The 23,202-nt window shown below is 43.9% G+C and overlaps 2 protein-coding genes across 3 annotated transcripts in view; one reads left to right on the forward strand and one right to left on the reverse strand.

The window, feature by feature from the left end:
- Window positions 1-936: 936 nt before the first annotated feature.
- LOC309630382 (UDP-glucuronosyltransferase 1A1-like) overlaps window positions 937-23,202 on the reverse strand; it is a 38,864-nt gene continuing 16,598 nt past the window's right edge. The window contains exons 1-5 of one of the 2 annotated variants that reach the window (XM_082395576.1): window positions 11,906-12,835; window positions 5,785-5,916; window positions 5,013-5,100; window positions 4,504-4,723; window positions 937-1,910 (exon numbers count right to left, since the gene is read on the reverse strand). In XM_082395576.1, the coding sequence (XP_082251702.1) occupies window positions 1,613-1,910; window positions 4,504-4,723; window positions 5,013-5,100; window positions 5,785-5,916; window positions 11,906-12,769 (1,602 nt within the window). In that variant the 5' untranslated portion in view covers window positions 12,770-12,835 and the 3' untranslated portion in view covers window positions 937-1,612. Of the gene's footprint in view, window positions 1,911-4,503; window positions 4,724-5,012; window positions 5,101-5,784; window positions 5,917-11,905; window positions 12,836-23,202 lie in introns of those variants that run through there. The other variant, XM_082395577.1, reaches the window with a different exon arrangement.
- Window positions 14,839-21,697, forward strand: LOC309630395 (dnaJ homolog subfamily B member 3-like). Its single transcript, XM_082395615.1, has one exon. It carries the CDS (start codon window positions 18,644-18,646, stop codon window positions 19,358-19,360), a length of 717 nt encoding a protein of 238 aa, XP_082251741.1. The 5' UTR covers window positions 14,839-18,643; the 3' UTR covers window positions 19,361-21,697.

The following is a 23,202-nucleotide window of genomic DNA, read 5'->3' on the forward strand; positions in this document are numbered from 1 at the left end:
GCCCAAGGTAACCGTGCACCAGTGCCCCACCCAGATCCCTGTGTTCTTATCGCCTAGTGCACAGGGCCGGACCTCCAACGCCACACCTGCATTTCTCTCCCGTGGGACCTCTCTGGGTTTTAAAGCCCTCCTTGCCTGCTCTTGTGGCCGACTGGAAGTGCAGGGAAATTAATACCACCTGGGAGCAGCCAATCACCGACAGGGGCAAGTGCTCAGATCCCCAAGGGCCTTGCCCCTCCAGTCTGGGTAAGTCTGGCATGTTTTCTGCACTGGCTCCCAGTGTCAACCAGCAGGATTCAGTTCCCACTGCCCACAGAGAGCTGCCTTCCTGATGGTCATCACTCCCCATCCTACTCCCCACTCCCCTTCAGGGTTTCCTTCACTTCCCAGATAAACTCCTTGCCTGTGGATCCTCACCTTAAAGGAACCGAAACAGACAACCATTGATTTGTTGTAAGGCACTTTCCCATGGAAATAGTCATGAATATGTACAAAGACTTAGCTACTAGGATATTCGGTGAAGTCTTTTTTCTAAAAGAAAATAAAAGTGAATACACCAGGAAGTAGTGGTTAAATAAATCCTGGTATATTCATGCAATAGAATATTCCTTGGCCACTTAAAACACATTAAATATTATACAAAGACCTGGAGAGAACATTCACAATAGGATGAAGTGAAGGAAGAATGTTAGAAAACACTAGATATATTTGGTATCTTTGCAATATTTTATAACTATATACATTTGCCAAAATATTTACTAACTGTGGTTATTTGCAGGGAATGTGGTTAATGGTGATTTTAATTTCCTCGTGTGTGTATGTGTACACCTCTATATTTTTCAAATTTTCTGTCAGAATCATGCACTACTTTTGTAGTTAGAACATGTAGTTTAACAATAAATAAATGCAACACCCATGAAGAGACCACCTAATAAATATAATTTATATGAATTTATTAATATGTTTTTAGTTATTACATCAGAGAAAATATACTTGCCAGTCGCTATAATTTAGGCTTTTGTCAAATTCAGATCCATTTGGCTCAAGCAATGATTGTCTGCTCAGGCATATCACCCATCAATTTTATACATCATTCTTTCCCCCCCAAAGTCAGAAATCTATACCATTCATTCATATCATATCAAGTACAAGGAATAAACGTTTCCTTACTTAGATGCACAAAGTGACATCTGGGAAGCATGAGCATAATTTAGAACCAGGCATTATTGGTGAAGGAATCTATCACATCCATCTACAGATGCCAGAAGATGAGGTTACAACTCATCCTGGGGTGGGGGGGGGGGGAGCGGGGGGAAGCAGTGGCTCCCAAACAGGTCCCATTTCTGCGTAGGTGAAGTACTGCAGATTGAAGGAGGGACCTATCCAACCCTCTTTGCAAGTCATTTGAAAGATGACAAGTGTAGTCCAGATTAAAGATCCCGGAGGGAGCAGAAAAGATATTTAAATATCTCTACCTATATGTGTGACTAAAGCTTAGATCATTTTTATTTTTTAAAACACACTCTGGGGTGTTATTTTCTGGCAAAGTATTTCTTGAATAAGCATAACATGAATTTAACCTGACTCTGTTTGCAAGTTTCCAACCCAGTTCTCAGTGTGCCTTGGATTTATGAGATTTCTTCACTCGCTCTTTTTTCCCGAAGCATTTCCGGAAGGCAAAGGCACAGCCCTTAAAGGTGATGAAGATGACTGTCAGTACGACCGCCAGGAGGAAGCCGATCACATCCAAAGAGTAGTACTGGTACCAGGTGAGGTCATGGGCCGCAGGGCGCAGGTGTGGCGCCCCCTTGTGCCTCATCACAAACTCCACCCAGAATACAGCCAGGTCTAGAGGCTCCATGGGGCGGTCCTTGTGAAGGCGAGAGAGGTGCATGATGTTTTCCTTATAGCTGAACACACAAAGACAGTTATGTGAATGCCTGGAACACCAACAGTAGTGAACCATCCTCTCTCTATGCTTGCTTCCAGTTAGGAATGCTACCTGATTTTCCAAACTTGGCAGAGTTTCTATTGTAACCAGAAAAGCAAACACACACTAAATATTCTAGAAAGAAAGAAAGAAAGAAAGGGAGGGAGGGAGGGAGGAAGGAAGGAAGGGAGAAAGAATGAAAGAAAACTGGAAGCCAAAATTATAATTTTAAAGTATTTGAAACTTGCTTCCTACTTTTCTTCTTTTCTTTTTAGTGATATCTTTGTAGGCAATTGATCATACTTTTTTCGTAACAAGATAAAGAAATAAAGGAAAAGGTAATCTCAGAAATTATTAATGATTTCCCATTCAATGAAATTGTAAACAATCTCTTCTAGCCAAAGTAAAAACCATTTTTAAGTGCCATCTCCAAGACAGTGCTATACTTTCAATTCAACTGTTTAAACATCAAACCTCCAAGTGCTAAATTTTGCATGAGGCAGTGTCTTTGCAGCCTGTTAAAGAAAAATGGATTCCTGTTTATTTTGGACTGTGTCGATAGCTGAGTCAGAATATCCAAATCCAAAATGGGTTAGATACTTCAACCCTTAGTATGGATGCACTTAAAGAGGAAAGAGAAGGAGGAGGATGAGAAGGAGGAGGAGGGTAAGGAGAAGAAGAAGGCAAGGGAAAGAAAAGAGAGAAGAAAGAGAAAAGCGAGATGCTTATTCAGGAGCGGTTATGATCATTGCTGTCCTTGAATATGTCCATCATTTTATTTGGATACATTATTATAATGTACTATTAATATTTGGCCATAAATCCTGTTAAACATCTTCCTTGTATATAAATCTTCTCTTATAAAATAGATTTTCTTGGACGTTCATTCATTCATTCAATATTTATTGAGCACCTGATATGGCCTGGTTGTATAATCTGATGTTGGAAATTTTTCCACTTCTTTTTATTTTATGTAGGTCTGGTCCCAGCTTAGAGTGCTGGGAACATGGAGATTCACAATCGGAGATGGCTCAGAAATGAATAGATGAAGTTAGTTAGTAACTTAAGCTGACTGGTTAGTGTTTTGTTTGTGTTTTTTTTAATGATAATGTACCAGAGAACTTCTACCAAGTCATTTTTAGGTTACAAGTAGTTGTCCATACCACTGAACGAAAGGTCAAAATTACATCACTAATATGAACCTCAAGAATGAGTTTCCAGCATATGGAAAGAAATCGGGCTTTAATTGTAGTGACGTGTGAGCAGCGCCACCCGATGCTGACATGCTGGGCTGCCGGAAGCCAATTGGAATGTTGGATAAGAACCACACCAACTGCTCTGGGAAGGTTGTTACTGACACTGTGGGCACTTCACCCTGGGGTTGTGTAGACAATTCTTTTCATTCACAGGCATCACACACATGGGAGCACCATCATTTCTAGCACATTTTCCTGGTCCAGGCTCAGTGTCCCCCTGTGTAGTGTGTCCTCCCATCTGAACGCACTCCAGTCTTTTCACATCTGTCCTCCTTCAAAATGAAGCAAGTATGGGTGAAGGCTCCTGACATTGTCGTAGATACACACACACATGCATGTGCACACGCACATACGTAATTGATTATTGGATGAAGCCCACTCCTGGCAATCACTTCTTCTCATAAGGTTTTGATCCGCCTATCACTTGTAGCAATACAATCAAGTTCACGCAGAGATAATTTGATCTGGTGGCTTTTTGCCTTTTGAATTGTTTTCATAGCCACATTTGAACAAACTTGACTTTGCTTTTATTATAAGCCTTTGTCATATCACATGACACACACACACACACACACACACACACACACACACACACACATATTAATAAACCCCATGGACAAAATTTCTCACAGGTTTCAGTGCTCGGAAAAGCCTTACCTTTAAGCACCTGGTTTGTTTTTATCTTACAGACACTATGTTTCTTGTAATGGAATACTTCTCTCTTTGCAGGAACTTATAGATCAGACATCTATTATATTGACATTGTTTTTTTTTTTAATTGGAGTTTTAAATATACCAAGGGAAATAATATTTAAAATCACTTCTGTGTGGGCTTCCCTGGTGGCGCAGTGGTTGGGAGTCTGCCTGCCAGTGCGGGGGATGTAGGTTCGAGCCCTGGTCTGGGAGGATCCCACATGCCGCGGAGCGGCTGGGCCCGTGAGCCACAATTGCTGAGCCTGCGCGTCTGGAGCCTGTGCTCCGCAACGGGAGAGGCCGCGATGGTGAGAGGCCCGCGCGCCGCGATGAGGAGTGGCCCCTACTTGCCGCAACTGGGGAGGGCCCTCGCACAGAAACGAAGACCCAACACAGCCATAAATAATAAAATAAGTAAACCCAAAAAGTTAAAAAAAAAAAAAAAAATCACTTCTGTGATAAATTCCATAGGAATTAAAGCATCTTTTTCTAAAAGGAATAATAATAACCCCAAATCATCTTACTTATAAATTAGGTCTTGATGTATTTGTTTTCGCATCTGAATATTTATTGTGAAGCGATGGGCAAAATATAAGTAGTATTCCTTGGTAGCTTCTCTCTTACCTTTTGTCACTGATGACAGTTTTCAGGGCATTTTCTAAATCTTCTGAACTCATTTCCAGGATGTTCAAGGTTACTCCGGCTCCCCGGGTCTCCATGCGCTTCGCATTGTCCATCTGATCACCAAACAAGGGCATCATCACCATGGGAACACCATTACATATTCCTTCATAAACACCATGGGAGCCGGAATGTGTGATAAAGGCCCGAGTCTTTGGGTGACCTGAGAAGCAAAACAGGGAGGGATGCCAGCAGTCAAGCCACTGAGTTTCACAATCTGACATCGTCTAGGTTCTGAAAGCACTCTCAGGACCCAGTGCCATCCACACATGGCCCTTGCAGAAACGTGCAGAAGAAAATGTGGGTTGAGATGTCCTACCGGGTGAAAAGCAACGTGAGATACATTGGCCATAATATTTTCCAGCTAAACAATTCTTTAGAATAGCCCTGCCTGAGCCACTTTCTTAATTTAACCTTGGTTTGATCTACACATCAAATCCTCCCCCACGTACCAAGCAGATCATTTTGGGGCAGCCACTTGACAAGTTTTGTATTCTTCGCAAGATTCGGTGGTGGAGTCCCAGTGTACCGCCACAGGACCTTGCAGAAGCAAAAACACAAAAAAACAAAAAACAAATAAAACAAAGTTTAGGAACATAATATGATTTTTAAAACAAAGCAAGACATCTGCTATAGTAGCTAGAAAGTGGAGTCTCCGAATGAATATAACCTTGGCAAGGGTGGGAGGTATAGTGAGTAAGAAGGCTTCTGGGGATGGGTAACATTCTGTGTCTTGTTCCAGAGGCTTGATTCCACGGGTGTGTTCACTTTGTGAACTTGTGAACATTCATCAAGCTGTACATTTACGATTTTGCACTTCTCTGCACTTCAAGGGAAAGTTTACTTAACAAAATGAGTGGGCATAGAACTATTAAAGCAGAAATATAAGAAACAAATCCAGGGTTCTAAGCAACAGCTTTTTGGAGAAATATTCTTATGCAATATGAAGAAACACTATCCTGCCCATTTTATTTTTAAAAATAAATTCTAATATACTTTTGAGTCACTTAGAGAGAAAGAGACCTCCTCGTGAAGTGGATCATGTTTTAACAGAGTAGTTGAGAGTGAAATTGCAAAAAAAGAACAACTTTGGATTAATAATTGGGAAGTGGCAGGGAAACCCAAGCCTAAAGCCCAACTCATAGAATTAATTTAGGTACTGAAAGCCTGGGGTTAGAACTCTTGTGAAGACAGATAAAAAGAAATCGTGTAGAATCTTCTTACTGTCTGAGGTATTTTGCCCAAAGCATCAGCAATTTCTGTAGCTTTCTGCTCCGGAATCTCTGAGACCATTGAGCCCAAGGAGAAGACCACAATTCCATGTTCTCCAGAAGCATTTACATAGGCTTCAAATTCCTAGGACCAGAAGAGAAATTTCCAGTTAAATTTTTTTCTCATATTCTTTGGCGACAGCATACATTCAGCTATGAATCAGTTATCTTCCTCTTAAGAATGTGATTAAAGGAGTGTGTGTGTGTGTGTGTGTGTGTGTGTGAGATAGAGACACAAAGCATTAGTGTGTGTTAGAGCATCCCTCCCTCCCTAACTGCCTTCCATCCCACAGGAGGAAGGCTTCCTGCTTACAGAGTTATCACTTGGGTTCTTCTCTGAGATACAGAATCCAGGTAATGTGCCAAGTTTCCAAAAGAGAAGTGATCAGAGGTAAGACCGGATCCACTTCCCCAGGGCTTCAGGCAGCTGGGAAAGTCTGGGAGGAAAGCAGGCCTTTAGGGGTGGGCGGGGCTGAAGGAGAGAGTTGAAGACGACAGGGAGGAGGGAGGAGAGGGGAAGGAGCATCCTGGAGAGAGGAGAGAACCTGTCAGCAGATTCTGTGGAAGGAAACATTGGAGGAGAGGAACCCTGTCCAAAGAGGATTTCAGAAAGCTTTCTATGGACATTAAAGCTCCTGTATTGCCTAAGAAAATCTACAGTAAAGACCTGTATTACTTTTCAAGGTTTCTAGAATATTCTTTTATACTGAAAGAATGAATGGAGTCAAAGCAGAAAGCTACAGACAGCATTAAGGATTAGACTCAGGATTAAGGAAAAAGCCTCAAATAGCAAAAACATCCTTTCACAGCTTCCCTGCAGCCTATGACAGTTTCCCACATGGCAGCCAAACACACTTGGATGATTAAAGATCATATTCATGTCAACTCAGTGGTGAAATTCAACCAGTCAACCATGCATTTTTCCACCTTTCCTGGAGAGGAGTTCCTAAAGAGTTTAAGTCAACTTGCCTGCTTTAGCAAGAAGAGTATACAGAAGTTTATTTGAATCTTTCTTTGCTGGTTCCTTAATGTACTGTAAAAAGTAAACTAGGTATGAAAAATACAAAATAGGGGACAGAAACTCTTGCCAAGTGTGTCCCAGCGATCTGAGCCCCTTCTGTGGAGTTCAGAGAAGGTCAAGGGCATGTGAGTAAACTCTGACTACCAAAGCCACTGGTGGGAAGGAGAAACAGGCAGAATCTTCACGCACCCAGCATATGACCCTCACAGAGTGCTCATGTCCTGTTCCAGAAGCTGATTCCTTGTATCACTATGTCCATCATTGTCATCCAAGGAAGGCTGCAAATGTAAGGCTGCTCCATTGTCTCAGGAGGCATCCAACAAGGATCATTAGCAGGCATTACGACCTTGGCTATTTAAGGACAAAGCTCAAGATGAGGCAATGGGACTTTCTGAAGAAACTTCTGGGCCAGATGACACAAGGAATAAGGAATGAAGAACAGAGAGAGAGCTACATGCGAACCCCTCTGCAGATTACACCAGCTTGTTGTCCTCTGCATGTGAGACAGCATCATTCAAAAACTGGGGGCTGGGCTTCCCTGGTGGCGCAGTGGTTGAGAATCTGCCTGCCAATGCAGGGGACACGGGTTCGAGCCCTGGTCTGGGAAGATTCCACATGCCGCGGAGCAACTGGGCCCGTGAGCCACAATTACTGAGCCTGCGCGTCTGGAGCCTGTGCTCCGCAACAAGAGAGGCCGCGATAGTGAGAGGCCTGCGCACCGCAATGAAGAGTGGCCCCCGCTTGCCGCAACTAGAGGAAGTCCTCGCACAGAAACGAAGACCCAACACAGCCAAAAACATAAATTAATTAATTAATAATAATTAAAGGTGCTAGCAATTTTTTAAAAAACCAAAAACTGGGGGCTGAATTGATTCAAAGTCCTCCCTTTGCCAACGGTGTCCTATTGCCATTAAGTCGACTTTTTTAAATCAAGGAATAATGTTTTTCTCTTTGGCCGCACTGTGCGGCTTGTGGAAACTTAGTTCCCCAACCAGGGATTGAACCTGGGCCCTCGGCAGTGAAAGTACAGAGTCCTAACCACTGGACAACCAGGGAATTCCCAAGGAGTAATTTGTTAATCAAGTGAGTTTTGGTGTATTTGAACTGTACACCGTGATTGATTTTCCAGTTAACAATGAATCTTACAACCACTAGAACACGAGCAATCTGTGGTTCCCTTGAATAAAGCAGGATTTTAGAAAATGTCTGTGTGTATGGGGTGAGAATCAGAGGTGGCAGGGATCCCAACTAGTAAATACAGATTCTAGTTTACGACCTGGCAAAGGCCCTTCCCTAAAGTAATAAGGAATAGACTTAGAGATGGATGTCAAACAAAAGCTCTGAAAGGATGCAACAAAATGATTCAATCAGAAGAACAGCAACATTAGCCACAGTGTTGAAACAAGAACCTGGAGATGAGTGGTGGGTGTGTTTCAGGAAGAGAGGAAGGAAGCTCCTAGATTCAGCCCTCCACAATAATCTTAGCTCAGCCTGATCTGTTCCCAAACTTCAGAGCCAACGCCAGAGTGCTCCAGGCTTCAGGAGATACATGCACACACACCTGCATGCGCACACATGCAGGGGCACACACATACACAGTGGGAATCCACTTAAAGGAAATAGAGCAAGGCATAAGTAGGGCAATTTTCCCCCAACTGTCGGTTATTAATGATCTAATTAACTCTCTGAGAGTCTCCAGATGGTTTTATACGTCTCCAAAGAGTGCCAAGGGCATTAGTGAGACTGTGTGATGTGGTTGGCTTTGCCCAGAACTGCGGGGTTTCCTGGGACTTTCAGTGTTAAAACCAGAACAGTCCTGGACAAACCACGATGCTGGCTACCCTGGATGTGAGCTAGGAGACTTCGTACGGGGCTCAGCACACGTGATTTTCAGAGATGGCTGCCAAGCTTGATTCCAAGCATGCCGGTAAAGCCACTGACCAGCCCTACTGCCAGGCCATCCCACTGTCTAGTCCGCCCCCACCAGCCTCAGGCCCTGTTCTAGGCCCATGGCTCCTGGCAGCTGTGTCTTAGCCTTTCCCATCGGGCTCATCTGAAAGGTCAAGGAGCTGGTATCATCCTCCCCACCGACCACGCTGAATTCCCTAAATTTCCTAGGACCTCCTCTCCTTCATGAAACCAACTCTTACTTTAACCTTGTCTAGAAAGGGCCAATGTCCCCTCCTTCCATACCCTTCCACAGCCACTCAGCCACCGCAGGATGTGATTTAACACAAAGGGAACGCACAGGGCCATAAACACCCAAAGTTAGGTAATATCACTTGGCTGGAGTTTAAATGCCATGAAAGTCCAGTTACAGATCACAGAAGGGCACATGGCCAGTGTCAATTCTGGGCCAGTACGGGATTCAATAATGGTGAGGTCTACCCCCTACTTGGCAAAACTTCCCCTAAACCTTGCCCCGATTTCACAGTCTCTGGAATGGCCAAAGAGCAAAGCCATGTGTTGACTGAAATAAACCTCGACCCCCCCACCTCTTATCCCATTCCAGAAAAATAAGGCTCCCCGAAGCGAAAATACTTGCCTACTCCAAGGAGGCTTTTAATATAAAAACCCTGACTTTTGCTGCAAGTTTAGTATTTTTAGTTCCAGGCTTTTATTAGATTTTTCCTTCCCAAATGCCTTTTGTTTTGCAAGAAGCCTCGTGAAACCCTTAGTATGTTGGAAACATGTCACTTTATCACTATACACTCAGAGCCACTTACAAACATTGCAGGCTTCCCTGGTCAGCACTCTTTCTTTTCCTCGTCATCTTCAAGTATGTTCTCACCCATCTTCTGTTTGGCTATTTTCCTCACAACTAATGTGGATGTATGGATATCGTCTCTGTATCTCTACATGTCTACAAAGATGGTCTCTCACCCTGAGAGGGGACTGACATCTTGGAATTCTTGAGTTTCATGCCTTTGCTCTTGACACTGTTCTACCATCTTTATTCTTTCAGACATCCCAAAGGTATGCCCAGCACCAGGCTGTGCTTTCTCTATGGACTCTCATTACCAAATAAAGATTTTATCTTTATTCCTGAAAAGTTCTGGACATTTACCAATAGCATTGGGAGTAGGATGGTCCCCACTAGAGGGAGGGAAGTGCAGAGTAACATTCTTTAATTAATAAAAAGAAAAAAAGATAACAGCAACGTGACAAACCAGCAAAAATCAAGAAACGGGGAGATGAAAAAGCAAACTAAAAATAAACTGGAAGAATTATAATCAAATCTATCAATTGTTAAGTACAAACAGGCAAAATTCAACTATTAAAGGAATCTGCCTGCCTGACTAGGTTAAGAATATCGGCTCCACCTTGTTTAAAGAGAAAGACGGTTGAAGATATGGAGTAGTAAAGAGGCACTAGAGAAGTGTAAACAAAAATAATGCAGGAATGGTGATATTAATATCCAAAAAAGTGGAATTTCAAATTAAAAGCATTTAAAATAGGACAAGGAGAGCTACTATTTGGTACAACTTACAGAGACATTCTCACACCTAAGCTTATTTGCACCAAACAAGGCAGCAACCAACACATACTCAATACAATTCACCACTTAGACAAATTTACAGGTGAAAAAATATATCAATAAATGATATAAAAATATGATATCAAGAAAGGTAGTTGATAAAGTTCTGCAGCCTCTCCCATTAAACATCCAAAATAAAGATGGAAATCATTTAAATAAATAAAGACTGTTTGCCAAAAATCAATGGCAAACTTAACGCAAAGCAATGAAATGAAAATCTCACTTGGATGTGCTGGCTAGCTTTCTTTCCTTTGACCTGAATACGCCCATTGGTTTGATGATATTTCACTCCTTCCTTTTCCTCTGTCTGAAAGAGAATCATTAATGGCTTTCTATACTCTTAGGTTTTCTCATCTTGCTTTCAGAAAATCAACACCACCTCCTTCTTTCTTCACCAGACCACCCCATCAAGACACAAATGTGTCCAACGGGCCATTTCTCAGAATCTTATTGCCATAGGACCTTTGAGGGATTATCAGATCTCTCTCCACGTCACAGAGCCAGAATCAGAGCCCCATTCTGGAGACTCTGTCTTACAGCAGTGAGGTGAAGGCATCCACCTGACACTTGATTTCTCCTGGTTTTCTTCCCACCGCCCAGAGTTTCTCCTGGCTGTGACAATTACATGATCATTTAAAATATGAATCATGTCAGGGGCACACTGGAAATAAGATTCATCGCTCTCCAAGGGTGATGAGAGCCCCTTAGTAGGAGCCAGACTCAGCACCTGGAACGTGCCTGGGCTACCAGCAGATCCTCAACCAATACTTGAAAAATAAATGAATGCACCCCCACTGAAATGTCATCTTCTTGAAGAATCCTTCCCAAACCCCTTTTTGAAGGAGCCTCTCCTGCTATTCTGTATCTCCTCTGTTGAGATTTGGAAGAGGATGTGAATGCTACTTTTCTGCATACTTCCAATGGTGTAGGGGAAAAAAATTAACATATAAGCATTTAAGAGAGATGCATGAACTTTCTGCCTATTGTCAGAACCTGGCTATCTGGTGATTTGCTTAGTAGAGGAAACGGAACTGCAGGATTCAGCCTATCTAGAAATGGACCTTTAGTCAGAAACATAAAGGCAATTTTCCCTGCTGGGATCTATAGATATCAAAAAATTATTTCAGCAATCTTGACTCTTGTGAGCCTGACCCAGTCACGGGCAAAGTGCATGCAGCACAATTTTGTTCTCTGCAAGGAACCCTGAGCCCAGCATGCTGTGTTTATGGCATTTAACCGGTGTTGCATCTAATTGATTATTATCTGCTGGGGCACACAGAATAAAGTGGCCAAAATACACTTTCCTGAAGTATCTGATAAAAGAAATAACCCAGAAGATGATGCCAAAGACAACTATAAATTACATCTCAGACCTAGGAGACTGGTGAGATAGAAATCAACGAGAGAGGACATTTGAGACTATCTCAGCATGCTCATTCAGCACCTGTGGCAAGCTCATCGACCCAAAGCACTTGCTAGACTACAGGCATCTAAAGTTCCCACTCAAATACACACCTGAGATAGTGGCTTTTTGCTAGCACAGTTGATCCCACCAATAAAAACTGTATTGGGCATGATGGGCCTTGGGTAATTATTTACAAAGTCACTTCTGAGGAGCCAGATAGATGCATAGCTCATAAGGTCCTGGAGAGTCACGTCTTTCTGAAGCACTTCCGAGGCAAGTGGCGCGTACGGGGAGTAAACCATGCTGCACAGAAAGTTCTCTGACAAGGCAATGAGAATGTTCTTCACCCGCTGCAGGAAGGTCATGCGATCTGAGTTAAAGGACAGAGGCCTGGGCACATAGGATGGTGGGTTGGGGCACTGGGTACCCTGAAAGTCCAGGCTGCAAGGCATTCCATTCAAAAAGTACACGGCAGGCACAGCCAGGTACTGGGCCACGATGGGGCCACAGGGAAGGAAAGGGTCTGTCAGTACAGCATCAAAGCTGCCTTCTGCCAGGGAGGACATCAGCTCCTTGTTGTGCAGTAAATGGGAGCAGGCGGAAAAAAGTAGAGCCGAGTCATCTTTGATTTTCTTGTATATTTTGACCACACGCTGCAGAAAAGGATCGTTCTCAAAAACACTACGCCCAAGGTTTATAAAAGCCACTTCCAAGTCCTCCCTTCGGAATGGCACAGGATACCTCTTCAAGGTGTAAAATGCCCCTTCTTTAATGTACATGGAGGCATCGGATGCGAGGACCACTATGTCATGTCCCCTGTGCTGCAGCTGCTGGATGGCCCCGACCAAACTCAGCCAGTGGCTGCCGTCTATGGGGACCACCAACAGCTTCCCACCCTGCGTCAGGGCAGGGCCGAGCGCGCACAGCAGGAGGCCCAGGATGAGTGGACGTGGACCCTGGGACCCTGCTGTCATGGTGCCCCTGCCGTTGCTACCAAGACTGTCACCTGCCGGAGGTCTGCCCTCTCCCACTTACACAGCGCAAGAACCGAACTGTACACCAAGTTAATGTTTGATTATGTCACGTGATGATCGCTGTCAGTGAGCTAGTGGTACCTGGAAGTTTACTTTTAGAGATAAAGAGGGCAGAACTTGACTAGGTCTCTTCATAGGCAACAACAGTTTAACTGGCTGGAATTCCTTAACAATCACTTGAATCACATTTTTTTTTTTATCTTTGTTGGAGTATAATTGCTTTACAATGTTGTGTTAGTTTCTGCTGTACAACAAAGTGAATCAGCTATACGTATACATATATCCCCATACCCCCTCCCTCTTGAGCCTCCCTCCCACCCTCCCTATCCCACCCCTCTAGGTGGTCGCAAAGCACCGAGCTGATCTCCCTGTGCTATGCGGCTGCTTCCCACTAGCTATCTCTTTTACATTTGGTAGTGTATATATGTCCATGCCACTCTCTCACTTCGTCCCAGCTTCCCCTTCCCCCACCCTCCGTGTCCTCAAGTTCCTTCTCTACGTCTGCATCTTTATTCCTGTCCTGCCCCTAGGTTCATCAGAACCATTTTTTTTTTAGATTCCATATATATGTGTTAGCATACGGTATTTGTTTTTCTCTTTCTGACTTACTTCACTCTGTATGACAGACTCCAAGACCATGCACCTCACTACAAATAACTCGATTTCATTTCTTTTTATGGTTGAGTAATATTCCATTGTATATATGTGCCACATCTTCTTTATCCATTCATCTGTCGATGGACATTTAGGTTGCTTCCACATCCTGGCTATTGTAAATACTGCTGCAATGAACATTGTGGTACATGTCTCTTTTTGAATTACGGTTTTCTCAGGGTATATGCCCAGTAGTGGAATTGCTGGGTCATATGGTAGTTCTATTTGTAGTTTTTTAAGTTACCTCCATGCTGTTCTCCATAGTGGCTGTATCAATTTACATTCCCACCAGCAGTGCAAGAGGGTTCCTTTTTCTCCATACCCTCTCCAGCACTTATTTTTTGTAGATTTTTTGTTGATGGCCATTCTCACCAGTGTGAGGTGATACCTCATTGTGGTTTTGATTTGCATTTCTCTAATGATTAGTGATGTTGAGCATCCTTTCATGTGTTTGTTGGCAATCTGTATATCTTCTTTGGAGAAATGTCTATTTATGTCTTCTGCCCATTTTGCGGTTGAGTGTTAGTTTCAGGTGTACAGCAAAGCAATTCAGTTATATATATACATATATATATATATATATATATATATATATTCTTTTTCAGATTCTTTTCCATTATAGGTTATTACAAAATACTGAATATAGTTCCCTGTGCTATACAGTAGGCCCTTGTTGTTTATCTATTTTATATGTAGTAGTGTATATGTGTTAATCCAGCACTCCTAATTTATCCCTCCCCCGCTTTCCCCTTTGGTAACCATAAATTTGTTTTCTACGTCTGTGAGTCTGTTTCTATTTTGTAAATCAGTTCATTTGTATTATTTTGTAGACTCCACATATAAGTGATATCATATGATATTTGTCTTTCTCTGTCTGACTTACCTCACTCAGTATGATGATCTCTAGTTGCATCCATGTTGCTGCAAATGGCATCATTTCATTCTTTTTTATGGCTGAGTAATAGTCCATTGTGAGATAGATAGATAGATAGATAGATAGATAGATAGATAGATAGATAGACCCAGCCACTGCATCATTTTTTGATTCATTCATCCAGCCAACATCTATTGATTCTGGCACAGTACTGGGCTTGGAGGCTCCAGCAGAAACCACCACAGATGTGTCTCCCACCTCCCCAGAATTCATGCTCCATCTGGAGAGACAGACTGACAATCTAAACAGATAAACAGACACATCAGAGGTTGTGACCTAGGAGGTAAGAAGGAAATGAATGCTGCTGGAGTAGAGAATGATGGGAAAGGAAGCCCAACTCAAGTCTGTGTGCACAGAAGGCCTTTCTCAGGGCAGATCTATATCCATTCGGGGAGGCAGTGAGAGAGCACTCAGTAAATAAGAAACCAAAAGAGATCAGGCAACAAAAGGTCAACTGTGCTCATCACACAGGCCCAACGTCTAGGGGAAAGAAGACACTTTGGGAAATTCTGATGATCAGTTGAAGGCGAAGAGGCAAGATGAACAAAAATACTAAGAGGAACACGTATCTATTGAACATATGCTGTGTGCCAGGTATGACGCTTAGTACTTTACAACACATCTTAGGTAATCCCCAAGAACTGTGCTGTAAAAGTTGATACTCTTATTCCCATTTTACAAACAAAGACACTGAGGCTCAGAGAGATGGAGTGATTTGCCAAAGTCCTGTATTTACTAAGTGGCAGATCTGAGACCCAGGCCCTGGGTGTGGAAGCCTGGAAGCACTGCCTCTTAACCACAACTCCCCATGGCCTCAAGCAGGGCCCAGACAACAGTATTAAGACTGAGATGGAAATGGACAACAGACCAGAAGACAGAAGTAGAGCTGTAATCCCCACAGTCATGACCCAATCAAAATAAACGGAGAGAAGGCAGATGGCAGGACTTCGGGATTAAGTAGAATGTACTCCCACAGCAATACCCAGCACTAGCTGGTGCTCCGAAGATCGGGCGAAGGGTCAGGGAGCCAAGTATGGTAGTTGCCGAATAGAAGTGCCCCTCCCCAAGAAAGGGCAAATCGGAGTGCAGACAGAACCGAGCACCTCGCTCTTTCCTTTTGGGATCCATCCTTGTTTGACGCAACCCCAGGATGAAAGCACAGAGCCCAAAGTTTTCACTATGGACATCACTGGCCCATACTTGGGGATCTGTTAGGAGGTTCATGGAGAAACTGCTAACTTAAATTGATGTCCTGTGGGGCATGTTCACTGGGTCCCCCTCATTCCGGTACTTAGAGTAGTTACTTAGAGTCCCTTTTCCCTGTACCACCATCCTTCCTCCACAGACCTCCAGTCTTGTGTGTGCTTACGTATGGGTGCACATGTGTGCACGTGCTCACACTCATGTACTCTGAAGCTCCCTGCCCTCCCTGCCCTGCCCAGACACTCAGCAATTCTCCAGGACCAAGATTCTGGGTGAACAGGAAAGAGGTAGCAATGCTTTTGCTCATTGGTGTGCGCTTATCTGCCATTCTGAAATTCATAGCCCAGTTTAAACAGTAAGGGCAGTAATTCTTCCGAAGTCTCAATGTTGTGAGAGTTCATCTGTAGATCACACAGAGAAAAGGGGCTGTAAGTACACACAGTCACCACGGTAATGATTTTGTGGCTTTCCTGCACGACGCAGAAACTCAGAAATTTTTGAGGCCTCTGTGCACTTGGATGGTTTGGGATCGTGACTCTGCCCATGACCAGGGAATGTTCTTTACCAATATGAATAGCAGACAATCCACACACTGTCAAAAATTATGACCAAGAACCACTACTAAGCAATTCGATAAAGCTCCTGCCCTGAAACCTGTGAAGATCTGACACTCAAAATCCATTGTTAATTCCCCCACTCATCAAATATTTATGGGAAGTCTTGGCTCTCCCAGCACGATGCTAGGAGCTGGGGCCACAAACCCAAGTTAGAAACGGTCTGTGCCTGTCAAGAGGGCTCTGGTGGACAAACAACCAGGCAATTACAGGGCAGAGTGAGATGTGCCCTGGTGGGGGAGCATGGGTGGCCAAGGAAACTGAGCAGGGCAGTGATGTAGTCTTGCTTTAGGGGCTACTGAAGAGTGGGGCGTCTGCAAGAGCATTCCTGGAACCCATTGGAAGGTGATTTCTTTTAAAGCTGAAGCCAATAGTTAAGAAACCCACCACTCCACAGATTCCTAGTTCTTTTTATGGAATCAGATTGGAGCTGCTTGTTACTAAACTAAAAGGGCTACATAAACAAGTCTTTGGCCCTCTGGATAATCTGTGGGACCCTGCAGGGGGAAACAAAGCCACCTTCCTTAAACCTCTGTAGCATTTTGCTTTATTCTGCCTTGTACCCCTTAGCAGTCTGCCTGTCTGTCTCTGCTACTAGACTCTCTCTGTGTCTCCGCCTCTACCTATGTATCTATCTATTCACATATATATACATATATATGTCCACAGGTTCAGCTTTGGAACCACTCTCTCACGCAGGTGGCCGTCCATGGTTTTGCAGACAGTAAGACTCAGTAAATGTCTCTGTATGGATGTGACACCCCTTCTCCCTTTGCTCTAGGCCCCATGTCCAAGCAAGAAAGTGCTGAATCCGGATCATTCTATCACTGTTTCTCAGACCCACCTGCCATGGTCCTGCTTCAGGGCCTCAACCGCCAAGCCCCCTAATCCCTACCTGTCCCTTTTGGCTCCCTGCATCAGCTGTCCCCACGCCACCACCACCCCTGAAACCTTGGTCAACAGATTCCTAGGGCCCAGAATAGAATTCAGACTCCTCAGCCTTGCCCTCGGAACTCCCTGCGGTGGACTCCAGCTCACTCCTCCTCTCTAGCCCTTCTGCTTAACCCCTCCCTCTGCCCCTTTCCCTCCTGCCGTTCTGGATCACTTAACCCTCCCAAAACACACCTGGTATTTTTCCATATTGCTTTGTTTACACCGGACTCTACTCCCAATCTGCTTCCTACTACTGTTTATTGCGTGCTTAGCAAATGCCAAGTTCAGGGCTTCAGTCTCTCCAGGCGATATGGAGTCAGCAGTTTGTCATGGTGAAATGGTGCACCCTTTTGGATCTACTACCCTTCATGATGAAATGTTGAGAGTTCATTGGTTAATCATTTCCTCTTAGAACTAAGTGACCTTTATTGGTGTTGCCTCACCATTTATGAAAGCAAAGAATATAGAGTCAGGGAGAGAATAAGGAGGAGGTGGAAAGAAGTCAGATGTCAAAAAGAAAATCATGGTTATGATACAGCAGTTTTAGCAGAAGTAATCATTGAAACCCAAGTTTACCCACAGCACTATAAACATGGCCAAACAAGCTTTAATCATTTTGATATACTAGACGAGGTGTTCACAAACTATGGGCCACAGCCCCCTCGAGATCCCCAAGACTTCATCAGAGAATTTCCCAAAGTTAAAACTATTTCCATGATAATGATATTTGACTTTCGTGTACAGTGGAATTTCCCAGTGGCTACATGACACGTGATATAGCAATACATTAAATGTAGGAGCAGATATAAAAACCTAGCTGTCTGTTAAGCCAGAGAGATGAAAAAAATGTAAAATGAAACCACTCTTCATTAAATTTCTTTGGCTTGAAAAATAGTTATTTTTCCATAAAAATATGATTTATGTTAGCATGTAATGGGTTTATCGTTATTAAATTGACTAACTTTGGCTGTTTTAATTTTTAATGGAGTAAGTGCTGATAGATATAACCCACATAAAATCAAAAGGGTCCTGAAGCCAAAAAGTTGGAGAAATGCTGTCCTAGACAAATGATACGACTGTCCTTCAGCCCAGGGTCGGACTAAACTCACTCCTGTTGCTCTACCCCTACCTCAGGCCGAGGGGAACCCTGACGTAAACCCTATTTTAAGAAAAGCATTTCCTAAGGCATTCAGAGCCACTGCCCCTATTTGGAGACCGACCACAGGTCAGCTGAGGGCCGGGTGGACGGAGTGAATGAGTGGGCGGGGCCTCCGCGCCTGCGTGAAACACGTCACAGAGCGCCTCGTGGGGAGAGCATTCTGGGATGCGGCCTCGGCCAATGAGACGCGGGCCTCGTCACAAGGGGCGGGCCCTCCGGGCAGCCTGGCCTGGTGGGCACTCTGGCCTGTGCCCCGAGGCTGACGGCCGCGCCGCTCGCCCTCTCCCTGGCCTGCGGGCCGTGCCGAGCCGTCCAGCATGGTGGACTACTACGAGGTGCTGGGCGTGCCCCGCCAGGCGTCGATCGAGGCCATCAAGAAGGCGTACCGCAAGCTGGCGCTCAAGTGGCACCCGGACAAAAACCCTGAGAACAAGGAGGAGGCGGAGAGGAGATTCAAACAAGTGGCCCAGGCCTACGAGGTGTTGTCAGACGCCAAGAAGAGGGACGTCTACGACCGATACGGTGAGGCGGGAGTGGAGGGCAGCGGTGGCGGCAGGCCCTTCGAGGACCCGTTCGAGTGCGTCTTCACCTTCCGTGACCCGGCCGACGTCTTCAGGGAGTTCTTCGGCGGCCGGGACCCGTTTTCGTCTGACTTCTTCGGAGACCCGCTTGAGAACATTTTGGGCGGTCGGAGGAGCTCCCGCGGAAGCAGAAGCAGAGGGTTCGCACCGATTTTCTCCACCTTCAGTGAATTTCCAGCATTCGGAGGTGGTTTTTCTTCCTTTGATACAGGATTTACTTCCTTTGGTTCCCTGGGGAATGGGGGCCTTTCTTCCTGCTCCATGTCTTGTAGTGGTGGGACGGGCAACTTCAAATCCATGTCGACTTCCACCGAAATCATTAATGGCAAGAAGATCACCACCAAGAGAATCATTGAGAATGGCCAAGAAAGGATAGAGGTGGAAGAAGACGGAGAGTTAAAGTCCATGACAATAAATGGCAAAGAGCAGTTGCTACGCCTTGACACCAAGTGATTCCGGTCCACATTTAATTCAGAGCGCATTTTGAGGAAGAGTAGGATTTTTTTTTTTTTTTTTTGAAGATTGCAAGCGAACTCTACTTTCAAAACGACTGTACTCAAGAATTTAGAAACAGATCAAGGCAATGCCTATTTGTTGTTGTTGGGACCACAGAATGGGACCTCTGTTTTTCTTTAAAACTGTGGTAAATATCTGTATGCTCTTTGCTATTTATTAAACATCCCAAGGCTGATAGTGATTATTTCATGGTACTAAGACAAAATGTTCACCACCGCACTTTGAACCTTGCCTTTCCATTTTGTTTGAAGTGTGAGCCAAGTAGCTCGCTCTGAAGTTAACATTGCGAAGGTAAATATGTTTACTTCAATTTTTTAGCACAAAGTAGTAAGAGGTATGAATATATTAATAATACTCCTGGCTTACAGATGGTTTTTAGTTCTATATAATGCTGGTGACATAGTAAGAGTTGACTGCTTAAATATAGTGGTAAACCTAGGCTTTTTTAAAACAGGTAAACCTGGCATAGGTTGATGTATTAGTTTCCTATGGCTGCTGTAACAAATTACCACAAACTTGGTGGCTTGAAACGGTGTCTGTTTATTCTCTTAGAGATCTGGAGGTCGGAAGTCTGAAATTGGTTTCATTGGATTGAAGTCGGTGTTAGCAGGGAGCGTGTTCCCTCCAAAGGCTTGGGCAAAATACTTAAGTAAATTCCTCATGGTTACCATTAGTTAATAGGATCCTTAAGACACTATTCAGATAACTTGACTTAAACAGTAATTAAAAAAAAAAACAGTGGTGGTGATGACTCAAAAACTTTATTCAATTGCTAGCTGTACCCAAACTGGTTCTACAACTATGAATGCTGGAAATGTAAAAAAGCATTTCCAGGGGCTTCCCTGGTGGTGCAGTGGTTGAGAATCTGCCTGCTAATGCAGGGGACACGGGTTCGAGCCCTGGTCTGGGAAGATCCCACATGCCACGGAGCAACTAAGCCCGTGAGCCACAACTACTGAGCCTGCGCGTCTGGAGCCTGTGCTCCGCAACAAGAGAGGCCGCGATAGTGAGAGGCCCGCGCACCGCGATGAAGAGTGGCCCCCGCTTGCCACAACTAGAGAAAGCCTTCGCAGAGAAACGAAGACCCAACACAGCCAAAAATAAAACAATAAAAAAAAAAAGCATTTCCATAAGGCTACACAAAACTATCCCATTGCCATGTGCATGATGTATCTCATTTCAAATTAGATTGACAAAAGCCACAAAGATTGGAATAGTGGAAAGTTTGGAATATTGTTTGAGTGATGAAACACACACACATCTGAGAGGATAGCTTTCTGTTGGCACAATTTATGCCCCCAAAGGGGGCATGGTTGCCTTAGGATAGTCCACTGCAAAATGTTCCATCCTCCTTGGTCCTCTCCCAAGGAAAGGTTTGCGTGAGGCATGAGAGCAAAAAGACAACTGAACTGGACAGACTGAAAATGCAGCATGTTCTTAGTTCTTTACGGAAAAGTCATGTGACCTGAGCACATTGTTAACAAACTTAGAATATATGAGATTGAGTTTAGATACCCTTTGGTCCTTTAAAGTTCAATCCCCATGGAATGACATGCAAAAAATACACAGCAGGGACACAGGATTCAGCCACCACTCTCCTACAGGGACACGCGGAGTCTATTAAAACCATGTCAACTAAACAGTCACTGAAGTACCTCGGCAGTGCTGCTTATATACTCTGTTCAAGCAGGAACAGAATAAAACAGACTACTTGGGCTTTTCAAAAATGAGTTCATTTCCTTGCCAGGCAAGGGAACACACTGTTGAAGACATTCATGGTTGTTGAGGGAGCTGGAAGGGATGGGGAGCAGGGACAGAAGGGATGTTAGGAGTTTTGAAGTGATAGGAAGGAAGGTGCACAGTTTCATGGTGCTTATGCTAATTAAGGGTAGAAAACTACCGTTCTAGATAGAGCAAAATAAGTGCATTTGTATACAAATAGTTAAAATAAGTCCCCGTTGTTCAGTGGTCAGGTAAGTCTTCAGTTGAATCCAGTAAGAGTCTGGCACACCAAGATGACACAGAGGTCTTAGATCTTCAACCGCTCTGGGTAATTAGAATAGTTGAGGGCAAGGACAGCGTTCAGTTTTGATATATCCTGGATTAGTACTGCTAAGTGGAAAGTTTCCCTTTTACAGAAATAGAAAACATTTAAGGAATTTTCAGGGAATTCCCTGGTGGTCTAGTGGTTAGGCACTTTCACTGCCATGGCCCTGGTTCAATCCCTGTTCAGGAAATTAAGATCCCTGCAAGCTGCGAGGTGTGGCCAAAAAAAAAAAAAAAAAAAAAAAAGAATTTTCAAAACTGAAAATCTTTTTTTTAAATTAATTTATTTATTTTTGGCTGCATTGGGTCTTTGTTGCTGCGCGCGGGCTTTCTCCAGTTGCGGCGAGCGGAGGCTACTCTTCATTGCAGTGTGCGGGCTTCCCATTGCGGTGGCTTCTCTTGTTGTGGAGCACGGGCTCTGGGCGCACGGGCTTCAGTAGTTGCGGTACGCGGACTCAGTAGTTGTGGCTTGCAGGCTCTAGAGCGCAGGCTCAGTAGTTGTGGCACACGAGCTTAGTTGCTCCGTGGCATGTGGGATCTTCCCAGACCAGGGCTCGAACCCGTGTCCCCTGCATTGGCAGGCAGATTCCCAACCACTGCACCACCAGGGAAGCCCAAGTATTCCTCTTTTATGGAAAGGCTTGAATGGGTTTCAGAGTGGAAGAAAAGCATTTCCTCTGGTGCAAAAGTGAACATCTCAAGTCCCCTGCGTTGGATTCCCTCCATGGAATCACTAGCACCACCCCACAGAACACACCAGGCAGGGAAAAGTGTGTTCCTGTGAGCTCCAAGAGACCTGGGGACCTGTCGTCATCTTAGCAGAATCCAGATAGACACTTCCCCGCTGGAGCGCCACACTTAACTAGTTCTAGTTCAGCTTATCTCACACAACAGAAAGTATTTGAAAGAAAGAATACTCTCTTCAAATAACCATTAAGGATCAGTCTTCTTTCCCCTGTGATTCCACTCTTCTGTCTCCAAACAGGGAGGGAGTCCCTCTTCATCTTGGGCAATCATTCACCCAAATGCTTACTTGTCCAGGAATTTCTAATTCCACTTTCTCAGTAAACACAGATTCATTTCCTCTTCTCCTACTCTCCTTTGAACTCTTTCTGTATAATTTCAACGACCACCAATGAGCATACGCAGCAATCTAATGTGACTACACTCTGGGAAAGAGTCAACAACCTCATTAATGAAATAGTCTATTCTCCATCTTTAGCCCATGCAGCTGAATTTTGGACTTATTAGTAACTTACAGAACTCTTTCCTCCTATTAATATGCAACTTGTAGAATACCTAATCAGAAATAAGCTTTGTTAAGGTGGAGCTCTCTAAGGAAAGCTCCTTATTTGTTTTTTTGTTTTTGTTTTTGTTTAGTGGATGAGAATACTTAATGTAAAATCAGGGAGAATGCTTCATTTGAGGTATCTATATTTGGCAAAATAAAGAGGAACTCTTTACCTTGGAACTTTATGAAAACAAAACCATTTGTTGAAAATGAGTATATTCATATTATGGGAGGGGCAGTAACTAACTTGAAGGAAGCAAAAGAGTGAATTTTTTTAATGCATACTGAAAGCAGTAAAGATCATAATTGATAATGCAGAAAGTAAAATCAGTGTAGAAGTATGCTCTTCCAGAGATCATCTCCCAGAATGCATCAGAAAAATAGAGTAGATAGGATTGAAGAGCAACATGAGAGCAACAGAGCCTGGAAAGTAGAAATCTGT

Source organism: Balaenoptera borealis (genome assembly GCF_965194805.1).
Source record: "Balaenoptera borealis genome assembly, chromosome: 6".
NCBI classification, from domain to species: domain Eukaryota; kingdom Metazoa; phylum Chordata; class Mammalia; order Artiodactyla; family Balaenopteridae; genus Balaenoptera; species Balaenoptera borealis.